Below are 16,150 nucleotides of genomic sequence, written 5' to 3'. Positions count from 1 at the left end.
GCCACTGCACTGCACAGAAGGTTCTCCAAGTGTGAGCTTAGACCCAGGCAGGCCTCAGGTCAGTGGTAAGGGACGACTGCTTCCGTGGTGTTGGCCGGTGGAAATGGAGGGATACAGCTTTACTCATGAATCCCTGGGCATTGTCCCGCCTGCTAGAGCCTCTGATCTCTGCCCCTTCTTCACCTGTAGTAAAACAGTCACTAGTTTGGTTGCTCTCCCTAATACCTCTGGTCACTGGGAGCTGTGATCTCACCAAGCCCCTGCCAGGAAAAGCCCCAGAAAAAGGGGAGGGAGGGAGAGCCAGAGGCTGCCGCTGCACTTTGCAAGAACCGCAGGGGAGAAGGACGCTGCCACCCACAGCCTTCAGAGCTCATTGCAGCTGGGACAGCCAGGAGTGGGGTTAGTCAGCAGCTCAACAAGCGGCTGCCCAGGTCCTGGGGTGGTGGCAGCCAGCGGGAGCAGGAAAGGAAGCATGTTCCCATGCTGCCCACGCCTCTGGGTCCTGGTGGTCTTGGGCACCAGCTGGGTAGGCTGGGGGAGACAAGGGACAGAAGCTGTACAGCTAAGGCAGTTTTACGTGGCTGCTCAGGGCATCAGTTGGAGCTACCGACCTGAGTCCACAAACTCAAGGTAAGTCAGGTGTGGAGTCCGGGTGGGCTTCTATAGAGAGGAAAATCTGTTTCTTTTAGAGAACATTTCCTTTGCAATGTCAAGGCTTTTTTTTTTTTTTTTTTTTTTTTTTTTTTTTTTTTTTTTTAACTTCAGGTAAGTAAATATAACTAATAGGAGAGTATACTGAATTAAATAAACTGGGCGAATGCTAATTTTGCCTCCAATAATGTAGTTTATCATTCTGAGGGTATAGAAAGCATTCCATTTGATTGGTTAGATGATGCTTTCTTTTCAAGTTTATTTTCAATACAGTTTTGTTAGTATGTTTGTGTTGGTTTATATATTGGTGAATTCAAAGGCACCAGGGATTGCTCCCTCATTAGTGCTTTCTGGAAATTCCTGTTCCAGATTTTTAGTTGTATAGTATTTTTATAAGACTCCTATTTATGTATTAATTATTCCATTGTCTACATAGCTTCATCTTCTAAAACTAAAACTGAACACCTTGTGCTTTTTGTCATATAATTTTATTGCTGCCTTATAAATGATTTTCAAAATATCATCAGTTCTTGTATGTTTTTGTACTTTCACCTTTTTTCTGCTTCATATTTGACTTATTTATCCTATTGAATGTGACTCTTCATTTTTTTCTCTCTGTTAATCATGTCCTGGGATATGACTTATTTATCCTATTGAATGCGACTCTTCATTTCTTCCTCTCTGTTGATCATGTCCTGGGATATGGTATGTAACTGAGAGGAGGTTTAATTCATATAAAATACTACCCTTGAGTTGCAAACTATTTTTTCTAATTGAAATGTTAAAAATAAGACTTCTCAGAAATTAACTAAATCATAGAGTCTCTTCAATATTTCCAGTTAGTTATTTTTTAAATGGTAAACCTGCTGGTGTGACTCACTTTTTTTCCTAACATCACAGTTTATTATGAAAGATGTGTTCCTCTTTTACAATTACAAAACCAAAGCAATCTGCCAAAAACTAATGTAATGTTTTGAGATCTTTTAGTGTATAATATTAACCTTTTTAAAACTCTCATTGTAACTGGGTTATTTTGGAGGGTATTACACATGATCTTGGTCTTATAATAAGAAGAGATCCCTCCTTTTCAAAAATAATCATTTTAAATATTGTACTTCAAAGTGACAATCTAGGTTACACCCACACCCTTCGGAACTGCCGTAAGCTAAATCCCCAAGGAAAATAACAGTCCTTCTAACGCTAATCTTGCCTGCTCATGAGTAGAATGCAAACTTGGTTGTTGGCTTTCTTGTAGCATGCTGGGTTTACGCTTGGGAGTTTTTTCTCTTATTTGTAGTTAGCGTTGAAAATAACAAGCAAAATGCTGGAGGCAGAATCACATAGGGCAAAGGTCTGATTCACATGGTGAGTACACAGGGAACCACAATTGGTCATTCTGTCCCCTCACCCTGTGGGTAAGTTTCCAAAGTTCTGGAGAGTCATTTCTCTGGTAGCAATTGTTGAGTCAAAACCATGGAAACATAACCCAGACAAACTGTCATATTGTTTAACCCTAAATCATATCACTTCTCTCTAGCATTTTCTTATGAAAAATCTAATCCATATATCCAGCTGCTTACACTAAGAACTTGTTCTAACTTGTCCTGCCCCTAGAGCTATGATACTCACTAGATGAATATCAACATAGACAACTCCATCTTTTGGCAAAGTGTATTTTAGCACAAAGCAGAAATCCGTCTACTTATTTCACATAATATTAGCAGGACAATGCCTTGTAAAGGTAAAATGTACCTATTAGTCTTGCTCCAAGTCTAAGATGAACACTTTCAAAAATTTCCTTAGAAACCTTGTTTAGTCACTCACATAATACAAAGAGATATTGAAGAAAAGATACACATACATTTTCCTCCTAGGGTTCTAGCTTTATGTGATTTTGTGACTATGAACAAATCATCTTTAAACAATCCTTATACATGAAAAACTCATCATACACATTGTTTGAATTCATATCATCTGTAACTTTTTAATCAGATAGATTATTTTCCAATAGAAATTGTTCAGATCCAAATAGACATACCTCAGTATGAATACACAGCATACATAGTAAAACTTGTTAGAAAACCTCTCTCTGTTGAAATTACTCCACATAAGAGACTGACATATTTTAGTAAAGATTTTACACCATCATCTACATTTCTGTATTAAAGATCTGGGGCAGGGGAGGACAATAACTTTTCAATTGTACTAAAAAAAATAAATAAAAATGGACTTCCACATTAGGGATATTAGTATATAGAATCTTAGAATTCTTAAGTTATAAGAACACTAAGAGGTCATTTAATTCATATTCAACTTCCGTGTTTTAACCTTCTACTTTTTCCCTTGCCCTCAGCACCAATGACCTTACCAAGTAGTTGTCTAATTTCTACTTGAATACTGCCAGTGATGGAGAATCCACTACCTTCTCTATCTAGCCATTCTAAAAGTACTTACATGCCTCCTTTAATTCTGCCCCCACATATTAACACAATTCCTGTATTCCACATATTAAAATTTGTGAGCATTACTATAACTACAGATTTCTTTTTGCTTTCTGTGAAAACCCAAAGGCTAAAGACTAACTCTTATTACATTTACAAAATAATATTACTAGCTAACATGGATTGAGTATTTCTAGTGTGCCAGCTCTATGCCTTTTGCACATATCAACTTATTTAAAATTATGTAACAATTCTGTGAGGGAGATTTCAGTATTAATCTCATCGTATAGTTGTAGAAACGGAAGCACAAATGGATTAAGTAAACTTTTCAAGATAAAACAATAAGAGGTAGATGTAGTCTTCAAGTCCAGAGATACTGAATTCACAGCCTGCACCCTAGCCATCATGCTGTATAGAAGTCATGGCATATGTGGGTGCTATTATGTCTTGATTATGGCTGGGCCACTGTCCCCACATTAGGAAGCAAAACAAAGCCACTCTGATCAACTGATTGAGACATTTGTAAGGTATTTTCTCTGAATTCTCTTTCCTTTTACCCTCATCTTTGAGTTGAAGACAAAGATAAGAATGATGTGTCTTTAGAGGTACAGAACAATAACAACAACAACAACAACAGCAACAACAGGAAAGTAACCCACCATTCACGACTCTCCCTGTTGTCTGTCCTCTCTCCAATATTTTTTTAAATCATGAATGCAGTGGTTTCACATTTTTTAATATTGGTTCTGCCACTTATCAACTGTGTCTCTTGGACAAGTTATTGACTGTTTCCAAAACAGTTTTTTCATTTGTTTGTTTCCAATATGAATCCCAGGGCTTTTACCCCATTAGCCATCTCTCACCTCTCAACTAGAAATAAATTCCACCAAATCAATACTTTTTCACAATGTTCCCCAGTAGATTAAAACTATTTTTGATTGATCAGTTGAAAAACAGCTCATATATTTATTCATAAAGGATTTGGTCATATTTTAATCACGTAAAATCTAAACCTACGGTTTGGGTTTATACTGTGATATTGGGTTCTTTTTAGAAAGTTGATTCTGAGGAATGATATTAGGGTAGACTAACTTGTGAACAAATAGTTATCACAACAGGATATTTTTGAAGAGACCAATAATTATTTCATTAACTTTATTTATTGATCATATTTATAAAACTGTGGGCTTCTGAAATGCAATAAAGATACTGGTATTCTACTAGAAGTCTGAAGATATGAAAGATCTACTTTTTTTGTGATGTGAGAAATAGATGTTGAATATGCCTTTCAAATTAGTTTTTGTATTTTATTTCCAGTTTGAATCTTTCTGCAACTTCCTTTAAGAAAATTGTCTACAGAGAGTATGAACCGTATTTTAAGAAAGAAAAACCACAATCTAGCATTTCAGGTAAGCCTGAAATATACTTTTTTAATTTTAAAGATAAATTTCTATGGGTAATTTGGCATTCACATGCATCTAAAATATCCATTTACTTGGAAATTTGTAGAAATATGTGTTTTCTTTTTTAACAAGTACTGGCTGCATAATATGTGGGGCCCCTTGTTCATATTACTGAACATTTCAAAGTAGTGACTGCAAAGCATTAAACCAAACCAGGGGCCCTTCGGGGCATGGGGCCCTGTGAAACTGCCCAGGTCACATACCCATGAAGCTGGCTCTGTTTTTAACCTTGATTAAAATAGCTAAATAAAACTTATAAGTGTTCGAATTTTTATTCATTCATCTAAAAAACTGTTATTGAGTACCTGGTATGGGCTGGGCATTGAAATAGGTAGGCACTGTGGATGCAACAGTGGACAAGACAGTCTCATATCCTGGGTTCATGGAGATTATGGTCTAGTTTAATGAGCATACATGTGCCTTTGCTGAATGATTTTTTGCTTCCATTTGGCTCCCTAGATTCATTCAAAGGAACTATGTATGGCTGACTCTTTTGCATCTCCTATTTATCTAGTGTGCTATATACAATAGCCATAATTTTTAAAGAAAATCTCTTCTTTTTTCCTCATCTCTTCCTTTATCAAGAAGACTGGGTTGAACAGGGTTCTAGTATCTTAACTATGATACCATATTCTACAGGGATGATAGAGACCATCAAGGGAGCACTTCCTCCAGTTGAGTCCCCTTGTCAGTAATTCACCTGTCCCTTTCCCCAATCAGTTGAAGACCTGCTGTCTTTCCGAGAATCATCCTAGTCTGTCCTGCCTCTTCTGATCTCCCTTAATCTTCAATACTTACTCAATGGGAGTCTTCCTTTCCGTTAAAAATCAACAGCCAAACCAAAACCAAACCAAACCATGTCCAGGTTAACTCCTATCTAGAAAAAGAAAAAAAAAAAAATCTCCCCGTGACCCTGCCTGCCTTTTCCTTTTCTCTCCTTTCCTTCACCACCAGTTTTTGTATGAGGACTCTGTATCACTCTCTACATTTCTTCACCTATATTCTTTCCCTAATCTGCTTTAGTATGAATGAGTCTACTAAAATTACTCTCACAAAAGGGCACTCAGGACTTGAGGTGCCAGAGCCTGTGTTCTTTTACTACTAGACATTACTAGGACATTTAGCACTCTTCCTTTTTGAAGCTCTCTCTTTGCCTGGTTTTTCTATTGTCACTTCCCCTGGGTTTTCTGACTTCTCTTACCACTCCTGCTCAGTATCCCCACCAGATATTCTCCCCTAGGGTTCCGATCTCACCCAAAACCAAGGCTTTCACTACTACCTGCCCAGAAGCCACTTTTCCTCTGAAGCTACACTGACACCCCCTCAATATCAGCAGAATTAAATCTTCCCTCTTCTACACACCCCCAGAACCTTGAATTAATCCCTACCTTCTAAATATATTATAAGGATCAATTGAGTTCATAAGTACAAAGTATTCATAATGATGCTGACACGTAATATGCACTCAGTAGAAGTTAGCTACATTATTGTTATTGTTGCTGCTATTATTAATCATAACTTAGATCATATGTGTCACAGCATTATGGATATCTATATATCTATATTTCTCCACTCATATAGTCTTCATATGTGCTCATTTATATCTTTAATTTTAAACAAATCTGTATTTAAATATTCTTTTATTTTAAAATAATTGTGTATTGAGGCCGGGCACAGTGGCTCATGCAATTTGGGAGGCCAAGGCAGATGGATCACTTGAGGTCAGGAGTTCCAGACCAGCCTGGCCCACATGGTGAAACCCTGTCTCTAGTGAAAATACAAAAATTAGTTGCACATGGTGGTGTGTGCCTGTAGTCCCAGCTACTCAGGAGGCTGAGACATGAGAATCACTTGAACCCAGGAGGTGGAGGCTGCAGTGAGCCAAGATTGCATACTTCACTCCAGCCTGGGTGACAGAGCGAGACTCTATCTCAAAAAAAAAAAAAAAAAAAAAAAAAATGTGTATTGAGAGCCTACCACATTCCAGGTTCTGGGATTAAGTGAGTAAGACATGGACCTTGACTTCCAGGAGCCAACCAGCTACTGGGGATAACCTATAGGTAGACAAGCAATGACAGTAGAGTAATAAGGAAGAACTATGATGAGGATTCTGTAGTAGGACATAGGAGACCTATCTCCAGTCTGGTGGGCAGGAAAGTACTTCTCTTTCTAGGTTGATAGCTGAGAAAAGAGTAGGATCTTGGAAATCCAAGTGGGGAGGCAAGGCATTGGAGGGTAGATGCATTTTAAACCAAGGCGCAGAATGTTTCAAAGTTTGGAGGTGAGAGTATGGTATGTTTGTGGAACCATAACTGGATCAGCACAGCTGGAGCACAAACTTCAGGGAAGAAATTAACAAGAGATACAACTAGATGGAGATCAGGCATCCGTGCTAGGCTTTATGGTGAGAGGAATAGGGAGTCCCTAATAGGATTTCAGCAGGAGAAAGATTTGTCCTTCAGAAAGATGATTGTCTCCAATTACAGAGAATGGATTGGAGGAAGACCAGAGTCCAGAGCCAGAGAAACTAGTTATGGGACTATTGTATCAATCCAGATAGCAGAGAAGCTGAGATGGGGAAAATGAGATGGGGAAAATGATTTAGGAGCTAAAATCAATTAAACTTGGTGACTCATTAGATGTGGAAAATGAGGAAGAAAAGGGAATTATTATGGACTTCAAGGTTCTGGTTTGAACAGCAGAGTGGATAGGGTGCCATTCAGTAAGAAAGAAAATTTAAGAAAAGGAGATAGTTTGTGAGGGAAGGTGATAAGTATAGATTTGGAGTCTGTCTATAGAATGTCTACCTAGAGATGTTAAAAGAGCAGATCGGTGTAGAAGTTTGACCTTCAAAAGAGAGAACTGAGCTAGCTGTAAACATTTGGGAGACATCAGAACAAAGATGGTAATTGAAGCATTTAGAGGGTGTAAACTCACCAGGGAGGATGTGATGAGAAGAGAAGGCTGCAGACAGAGCTCAAAGTAGCAGCAAAGTCCAAAGGATGAGCCAAGAAAGAAAAGTTTACCAAGGAGCTTGAGAAAGCCTGTTCAGGGAGGGGAGAAGAAATCTAGAGAATGTGGTATCCTGGAAGCAAAGGGTCAAATGTTATGAAGAGTTATTAATATAAGGGCCAAAATATGGTCCTTTTGTTATGGAATAGTGGGGCAAGTCCACATGGCAGGATGAGGAGTGAATGGAAGGCGAGGAAACTGAAGCGGAAGAGTCTTATAGATAACTCTTCCCTGAAACTTGGCTCCAGATGGGAGGAGAGACAGTGTAGTTCTGAGGTGGACTCAGGAGTTTAAGGATATTTGAGAATTTTATAAAAAGGAATACAGAGACTTAAAATATTTAAGGGAAGACTCCATAGAAATGCCACGAAGTCCTTTCCAATAGAAAACGAGGAGATAAAAACATCTGAGAGAGAAAACTTGGAAGAAGCAGGAAGCATTGGGATTCAAACCTTGGGCCGGCTTGGCCTTAGGTAGAATGGCTACTACCTTCATTGGGGGCCCGGAAAGCAGAAGATAACGTTGCCAATAAAATTAAGTTTGTAGTTGTGAGCAGGAAGTTGAAGGATGTCCTGTCCTATATCACAGAGTCTATTCATTTTCATAGCTCCAGCTCCAAGCTTAGCATATATAATAGATACTTAAGAACTGTTTGATTACATTAAATTGTAGGTAGATGAAGGGAATATGAGGTGGGAAACATACTCATTAGGGCCAGGAAAAGAGGAATTGGCAGGTATTTGAAGGTGTACCTTTTGTGGCTTTTGCCAAGCTAAGCAAATTTTAATCCCTTTGCTGTGTAAGACATTGTGCTGAATGCTGTAAGAGATGGAAAGGACTAATTCCAGGCTGAAGACTTTTAAACAATAAAAAGCCATGGATAGTTTTTGAAGAAAAGGGTACTATGATCAAAGTCCTTTCAGGCGATTATGTTTTGTAGTGATTTCCTGATTTAACCTTAGTAGAGTTAGACTCTTGGTGAGAACAGTTGGTGAGAACAGTCTCCAATTTATGTGTAAGGCCTTTGCACCTTTCTGTCAACCCCTGTGTATTTCAGAATATATTTGTTTTATGTGAACAAAGGCATTTTGAAGTCCATTTTAATGTAATCGCTTCCTGAACGTCCAAAGTTGCTTAACTATGAACTTCTGAAGTGCAGGAGTGGTATCTTATTCACTTTTGTATCTCTATAGTAGTTGATACAAGGAGGCAAATCTGGCGTCAAGGAAAAGCCTTTTATTTTGACTGAGATCTGGATTTGAACACTGCCATTAACTATGTGGCCTCTCCCATTCCCCAGACTAGTCCTGTGTCATTTGTTCCTTTCCCCTATGTCCTGCTCCACTCATCTGCTGGCTATGATTCTAGCTGAGCCCTGAACAAATCATGAGCCTTACTCCTGCAGCATGAACTAGTGTTGCTGTTAGTTATTGTAATTGCAGGGGGCTGGGCTGCAGGATTGGAGGTCTGAAGATGTCCATCCAATAAAGTTTGTGGACATTTGGGCAGGTGAAGGAGTATGGCTGGGGTCATTTTTAGGAATTCTGTCTTGGGCTTTAAAATGGCTAGTTTTGGCTGGGCATAGTGGCTCACGCCTATAATCCCAGCACTTTGGGAGGCCAAGGTGGGAGGATTGCTTGAGGCCACGAGTTTGAGACCAGCCTGGGCAATGTAGTGAGACCCTGTTGCTATTTAAAAATATATATATTTTTTAATTAGTTGGGCATGGTGGTACATGCCTGTAGTTTCAGCTACTTGGGGGGCTAAGGCAAGAGGGTCATTTAAGACAAGAGCGTCACTTGAGCCCAGGAGTTTGAGGCTGCAATGAGTTATGATCACACCACTGCACTCCAGCCTGGGTGACAAAGTAAGGCCTCATCTCTACATAAATAAGTAATTAATTAAATTGGCTAGTTTTGAGTCTCCCCATTTTTCAGGGACAAATTATAAAATATTTGTCCCTGAAGGAGTTTTGAAATAGCTCCAACAATCACTACCTTGTGTTATGTAATGCCTTGTTCACCTAAGAACAGGAGATTGGATTAGCTGACCTTCTGCAGTCAGTCCTTTCCAGTTCCGCGACTGCACTAAATTGGGTACTGTTGTGCTGGCTTCCCCAAGCCCTGAAGTAGGCCACTCCTTTCCCCGATCCAGCTTTGGGCACTAAGGAGAGGGTGAGAAGGGTCTTAGGCCATCTGGCTGATGGAGGAGCTAAAGAGCAGCTCGAAAACCATTTAGCCATGTGTTTTCCTACATGCTTGAAAGTATTTGGTATGCATTTATGAAAACATCCTTTTGTTTTGCCTTAATTCTGAAGAAGTAGGAGGGGAGGTTGAATACTCCAAACTGTCCACTGAAGTAATAGGTCTTATTAGGTTAAATAACTTAGTAGACTTTCTCCGGGCAGCTGGTATTTGCAGCCACGTGATGCCAATAAACAAACCAACCAAGCAAGACAACCATGGCAACTAAATGCGGCACATAATTGGCAGCATAGTCAGCACCCTGTTGGGCTCATTGGCAGCCAGGTTAGGTGGGAATAGTCAGTGGAAACTTCCATCAGGAGCCAAGACAGAGGGTAGCAGCTGGAAGAGAAGGGTCAGTCAGTGGAGTCAGACATGTCAGGAGTCAAAAGAGGTGTAGACATCTGGACTGTTCTATAAAGGTGGGGGCCTGGGCCCTGGCTCAGGAGTCCAGAGATCTGAGTTCTGATCCCAGCAATGCTACCAGATCACTGACTGACCTTGGGCAAGTTATCCTTGTCCCCCCATTCCTACCTCCCAGGCTTTGTTAACTAAAATAAGGACTGAACTTTGTGACCTCCACAGTCCTGTGTAAAGCCAACATAAAAACAAACAAAAAGCTTCAGGCACAAGATCAGAATAAATTCCAGGACTAGGAGTTCAAGGAAATGAATAGGACAACCATGGGTGGCAAGACAGGGGTAGGGAAAGATAGGATCTCTGTCCCAGAGATCAGAGTTTACCATTGCTTCTGTAACCAGTTACTGCAAACTTAGTGGCTAAAACAACACAAATTTATTCTTTTATGATTATATTTCTGCAGATCAGAAGTCCAAAATGGGTTTTATTGGGCTAAAGTCAACGTGTTGGCAGAGCTGCATTCCTTCTGGAGGCTCTGGGGGGGAATTGTTTCCTTGTCTTTTCCAGTTACTGGAAGCTGCCTACACTCATGGGCTCATGGCCCCTTCCTCCATCTTCAAAACCAGCTGAGTAGCATCCCAAGCTGTTCCTAACTCAGATTCTCCTGCATCCCTCTTATAAGGACTTTTGGGATTACATGGGATCCACCCGGACAGCCCAGAAAAATCTCATCTCAAGATCCTTAATCATAGATACACAGTCCCTTTTGCTATATAAAGTAGCGTATTTCCAGGTCCCAGAGATTAGGACATGGACATCTCAGCAGGGGCACATTATTCTGCCTACTACACCCAACAAACAAAGCCCTCCCACGGTGTCTTCCCTCTCAGAGAATGGCACCCTCCTCCACCCAGCTCCCCAAACCAGAACCTCATCAGCCATCCATGGCAACTGATGTCCTTCATTCTCTACCCCATATCCAATCCATCTTCAAGTTCCAACTATTTTATCTTCTAAATAGATCACTAATATATTCTCTCCTCATCATCTCATCATAATCTCAGTCACCACTGTCTCTCCTGGAGTCAAATCTGTTCTCACAATTGTTCTCCACTCGGTTTCCTCCCAGATCATCCTCCACAAATGCAGCCAGAGATTTTAAAACCAAAATCTGGTCCATGTTGCATCCTGATGAAAACTCTTTAATGGCTTCCAGATACTCTTAGGCTAAAGGGAAAACTCAAAGAGGCTTACAAAGCCCTGCATGGTGGAACTCTGAGAATGCCTTCAGTTTCACCTTCTGCCCCTTCCTTTCACATACTAAGCTCCACCTCCCCACTGGCTGTCAGTTCTCTGAAAAGACCACATTTTCTGGCACCTCAGGGCCTTTGTGCATACTACTTTCACCTTTTAGAATGTCTTTGGCCATCCCTTTGCCTCTCTGCCTTTGGACCTCAGTTAAAGGATTAATTCCCCAGAAAAGAATTCCCCACCTTAAGTCCAATTGGACTAGATTCCCCTGTCAAATACTCTTCAGAGTATTCCATTCTTTTCTGTCATAATATTTACCATAGGTTTAAATTGAATGTTTTCGGATCACGAGGTCAGGAGATCGAGACCATCCTGGCTAACAAGGTGAAACCCCGTCTCTACTAAAAAAATTATAAAAAACTAACTGGACGAGGTGGCGGGTGCCTGTAGTCCCAGCTACTCGGAAGGCTGAGGCAGGAGAATGGCATAAACCCGGGAGGCGGAGCTTGCAGTGAGCTGAGATCCAGCCACTGCACTCCAGCCTGGGCGACAGAGCAAGACTCCGTCTCAAAGAAAAAAAAATAAAATAAAATAAATAAATAAATAAATAAATAAATAAATAAATAGAATTTTTGGGTGATCATTTGTTTAAAATCTGTCTTTCCCACTATAAAAACTTACAAAGTTATAGAACTATAAAAATGTTCGACTTTTTATAAACTCTATGAAGGCAGGGAGTGGGTGTATCTATTTTACTTTTTTATGCACCATTGCAATTCTGATGCCTAGGATAATATAGGCACTCGATATTCATTGAATAAATAAAGGAATGAATACAAGGTGGAGGTGTAGTATAAAGAAGTGGTTTAAAAGTCATGATCTAGAGACAGATGTATTAAACTTTGAATCATGATGCTGTGTGATTTTAGGCAAGATATTTAAACTCTCTGAGGCTCAGTTTCCTCAGCTATAAAATGAAGATCTTAATATCTACCTTAAAAACGTATGAGGATTAATGTAGGGACTTACAGTACTTGAATGTATCAAGGGAAACAGTACAGGAAAGCCCTATTATAATTATCATCACCAGTGCAAACAAATGGTGGCTGAGCACCATGAGTGCTGTGACTTCCTTCTCCTGCTTTTAGGATGCGTAATCGCGAGAAGCCAATCCCATGACACTTGCGGATGGCTCAGAAATGACAGTAGTTGATTTCTGTCACTTGTCTGGAATGGGACTTTTGGTCATGGATTCTCAAGATTTCAAAGACATCAAGATCACCAAGGAGCACACGTTAAAGTCCAGATTCCCAAGTTTCACCTCCAGAGCTCAGATTCATTGAGGCTGAGGTGATAGTTGGAAATCTGCCTCTTAGTAAGACCCTAGGTGATTCTGATGCAGAGACTCCAAGGACTACACTTTGGAAATTCTAGTACGGTCATCCCTTGGCATCCACATGGGATTGGTTCCAGGACTACTCACAGATACCAAAATTTGCAGATGCTCAAGTCCCTTATATAAAATGTCATAGTATTTGCAATAACCTATGCACATGCTCTCATATACTTTAAATCATCTCTAAATTAGTTATAATACTGAATGCAATGTATATACTATGTAAATTACTATTATGTTCTAGTTTTATTTGTATTGTTTTTATTGTTGTTATTTTTATTGTTGTTTTAAAAATATTTTTGATCCAAAATTGGTTGACTCCATGGATGTGTAACCATGAATATGAACCATGGTCATGGAGGGCTGACTATATATAATTCCTCGAATTCTGACTCAGCCATCAACTTTTTCCCTAACTCCTGAGACAGAACCTGTGCTCCATCCTCTCTTCTTCTGTATTATTGCCCATATCTCAGCAGTCGCTCCTATCATACTTCTATCTCCAAATTAGCTTGTGAGCTCCTCAGGACAGGGACTGTATTTGATCCACGTAGCCAGAAACTTTCTAACATAGTGCCTGGCATGTAGAAAGTAAAACCTCATTCTTGATTTCTGCACCCATAACCTCCTGTCCCTGCTGTGTTCTCCCATTGCAGTAATTAATAACAACATTTACCCAGTTGTTCTGATAAAACACCTTCAGGTCATCCTTGACTTCTGTCTCTCACAAGCCACATGCAATCCATCAGCAAGTCTTGTTTGTCTTACCTACACAAATGTCCAGAATCCAACCACTACTCATCACGTCCTGCTACATGTGCTGGCCCAGTACACTGCAGTCTCTTTCCTATACTGCCTAAGCTCTCTGCTTCCATTCTTGTCCCTACACAGACTATTCTCTACACAGCAACTATGATGAACTTTTTGTTTTAGGATGAACTTTTAATACATGTTATACTATGTCTCTGCTGTACAAAGTGGTTTTTCATTTTACTTAGAAATGCTCCATTTCACTTAGACGAGGCATGGTGGCTCATGCCTATAATCCCAGCACTTTGGGAGGCTGAGGTGGGTGGATCACCTGAAGTCAGGAGTTTGAGACCAGCCTGGCCAACATGGTGAAAAGTCATCTCTACTAAAAATACAAAAATTAGTTGGGTGTGGTGGTGCATGCCTGTAATCCCAGCTACTTGGGAGGCTGAGGTAGGAGAATTGGTTGAACCCAGGAGGTGTAGGTTGCAGTGGGTCCTGAGATTACACCACTTCACTCCAGCCTAGGAGACACAGCGAGACTCCATCTCAAAAAAAAAAAAAAAAATGCTCCAGTGATGTCCCATTTTACTTAGAAGAAAATTCGAGTTCTTACCATAGCCCATAGGGCCTCCCTTATTCTGCACACCCACCATCCACCTCATCTCTTCTTTCTTCCCATACTGTTTTTCTTACTGTTCCTTAGATACATCAAGCCTGTTCCTCCCTCAGAGCCAGACAGCTGCGTGATTTGGTTCCTCAATTCATCTAGGTCTCTGAGCACTCCCACATCAGAGAAATCTAAAGTAACTACTCTGTCACATCACCCTCTGTAATTGAAATGAACATCTTTCTTAAGCAAAGACAGTTATCTCTAAGGAATGACAGTGGGTCAAAGTGGGCGGGACTTGGTCAGAACTATTTCTCCTGCTCTGTTGACTTCTTTTAGGTCCAGGACAAGTGTTTCTACCATTCTGTTTGATCTGTGTACATGTAATGTTGAGTTAATGAGCTGCTAAAACCTTCTAGATTGAAGATAAGCCGGTCAGCCTCAGGACCAGGAGGAATGGTAGCAATCACTCTTGGTATCATCTGTTTGCTTTTCTTGCTTAGCAACTCTGCCTTTGGTGACCCTGAATACAGACATAGTTTAAATATTTGTTTTCACAGGACTTCTTGGGCCTACTTTATATGCTGAAGTCGGAGACATCATAAAAGTTCACTTTAAGAATAAGGCAGATAAGCCCTTAAGCATCCATCCTCAAGGAATTAGGTACAGTAAATTATCAGAAGGTAAGATAAATTTAATGTTTTTCTGAAAAGGGAAAATGTCTAAGTCTTTAATACCAGCATCAACATTTAAAACTATATTGTTAACCACGTGTTGTTAGGGAAATCTTTTGCAACTGGTAGTTATAAAAATTGTTGCTGTTGTAAGTTTCGAGAGAAGAAAAGGAAAAGGTTTTGGATTCCCCTAGACCTGCATTTTTCACTGGGTTCTCACTCTAATGTTTGGGAGGGCAAGTTATCTAATTTCTCTGAATTCTCATATGTTCATCTTAAAATGGGAATAATAATACATACATTGAAAGATGGTTTAAGGCAGGGGTCAGTAAATTTTTCTGTAAAGGGCCAGATAGTAAGTTTGTTTGGCTTTGCAGGCCATGAGATCTCTGTTGCAAGTACTCAACTCTGCCTTTTAGTACAAAAGCAGCCATAGATGATACTTTCTTTTTATGGCTCTGGTTACAGATGCCAGAACTAATTAACTTTATTACCTTATTCTTTCCCTCAAGTCATACACCAGAGTAAAACTGCCTCTGACAATACAATTTTATTTACAAAAACAGGCAACTGGTTGGATTTGGCCCATGAGCCACTGACACAGTGACATAGAACTAGCCTGATATAGGCTTCCTAGCACATCGATGACATTCAGTAAGTGGTATTTGGTGGTGGTGAGACCAGAAGTATTAATAGTATTAGACTTTTGGACATACTGAAGTGGTTAAGAAAGTAAGCTTTAAAGGCAGACAAGTTAAAATTCTAGCTTTATCATTTCTGATCCTACGACTTTAGCATCTCTGAGCCTCAGTTTTCTCATCTATAAAATGGAAATGATTATAACCACCCATAAGACTGCCTGAAATTTAAATGAGATCACTTAGGTAGAGAACTAAACGTGGCTCCTGGGATCTGATAAGCTCTCAATAAACAATGATGACAATGATGGCAATGATCATAAAGATAATAGCGATGCAAGTTATTATATCAGCCGCTGAATAGTAAGTACCTGATGTTAATATGGTTCTAATTATCCCATTATGCTGATGTTTGGATCATTGTAAGCATCGTAGAGTTCCATCCGGCACTGGTATGAAAAACTGTATGCAAATTGTAGTAGTTGTTGGTATAATAACATTTTAAAATAATTTCAGACTTTTCATGGTTCACAAATATCTTTCCTTCTCCCACATGTTCCAGCCATCATACCTTTGAGAGAAGAATTGAGTAGGAGAGTGGTTTACGTGCGGGTTTTAGAACTAGACTAATAAGTGCAAATCCTGGCTCAGTGACTTTTAT

General features: G+C 39.8%; 1 protein-coding gene across 1 annotated transcript in view; it reads left to right on the top strand.

Moving 5' to 3' along the window:
• Positions 1 to 229: 229 nt before the first annotated feature.
• The window catches only part of F5 (coagulation factor V), a 75,841-nt gene continuing 59,920 nt past the window's right edge, over positions 230 to 16,150 (top strand). The window contains exons 1-3 of the mRNA XM_010360962.2: positions 230 to 630; positions 4,410 to 4,501; positions 14,738 to 14,860. Coding sequence (XP_010359264.2) covers positions 473 to 630; positions 4,410 to 4,501; positions 14,738 to 14,860 — 373 coding nt within the window. The 5' untranslated portion in view covers positions 230 to 472. The remainder of the gene's footprint in view (positions 631 to 4,409; positions 4,502 to 14,737; positions 14,861 to 16,150) is intronic.

The sequence above is a fragment of the Rhinopithecus roxellana genome, chromosome 8 (assembly GCF_007565055.1).
Source record: "Rhinopithecus roxellana isolate Shanxi Qingling chromosome 8, ASM756505v1, whole genome shotgun sequence".
Taxonomy (NCBI): Eukaryota; Metazoa; Chordata; class Mammalia; order Primates; family Cercopithecidae; genus Rhinopithecus; species Rhinopithecus roxellana.
This window is presented reverse-complemented; position numbering and strand designations above follow the sequence as displayed.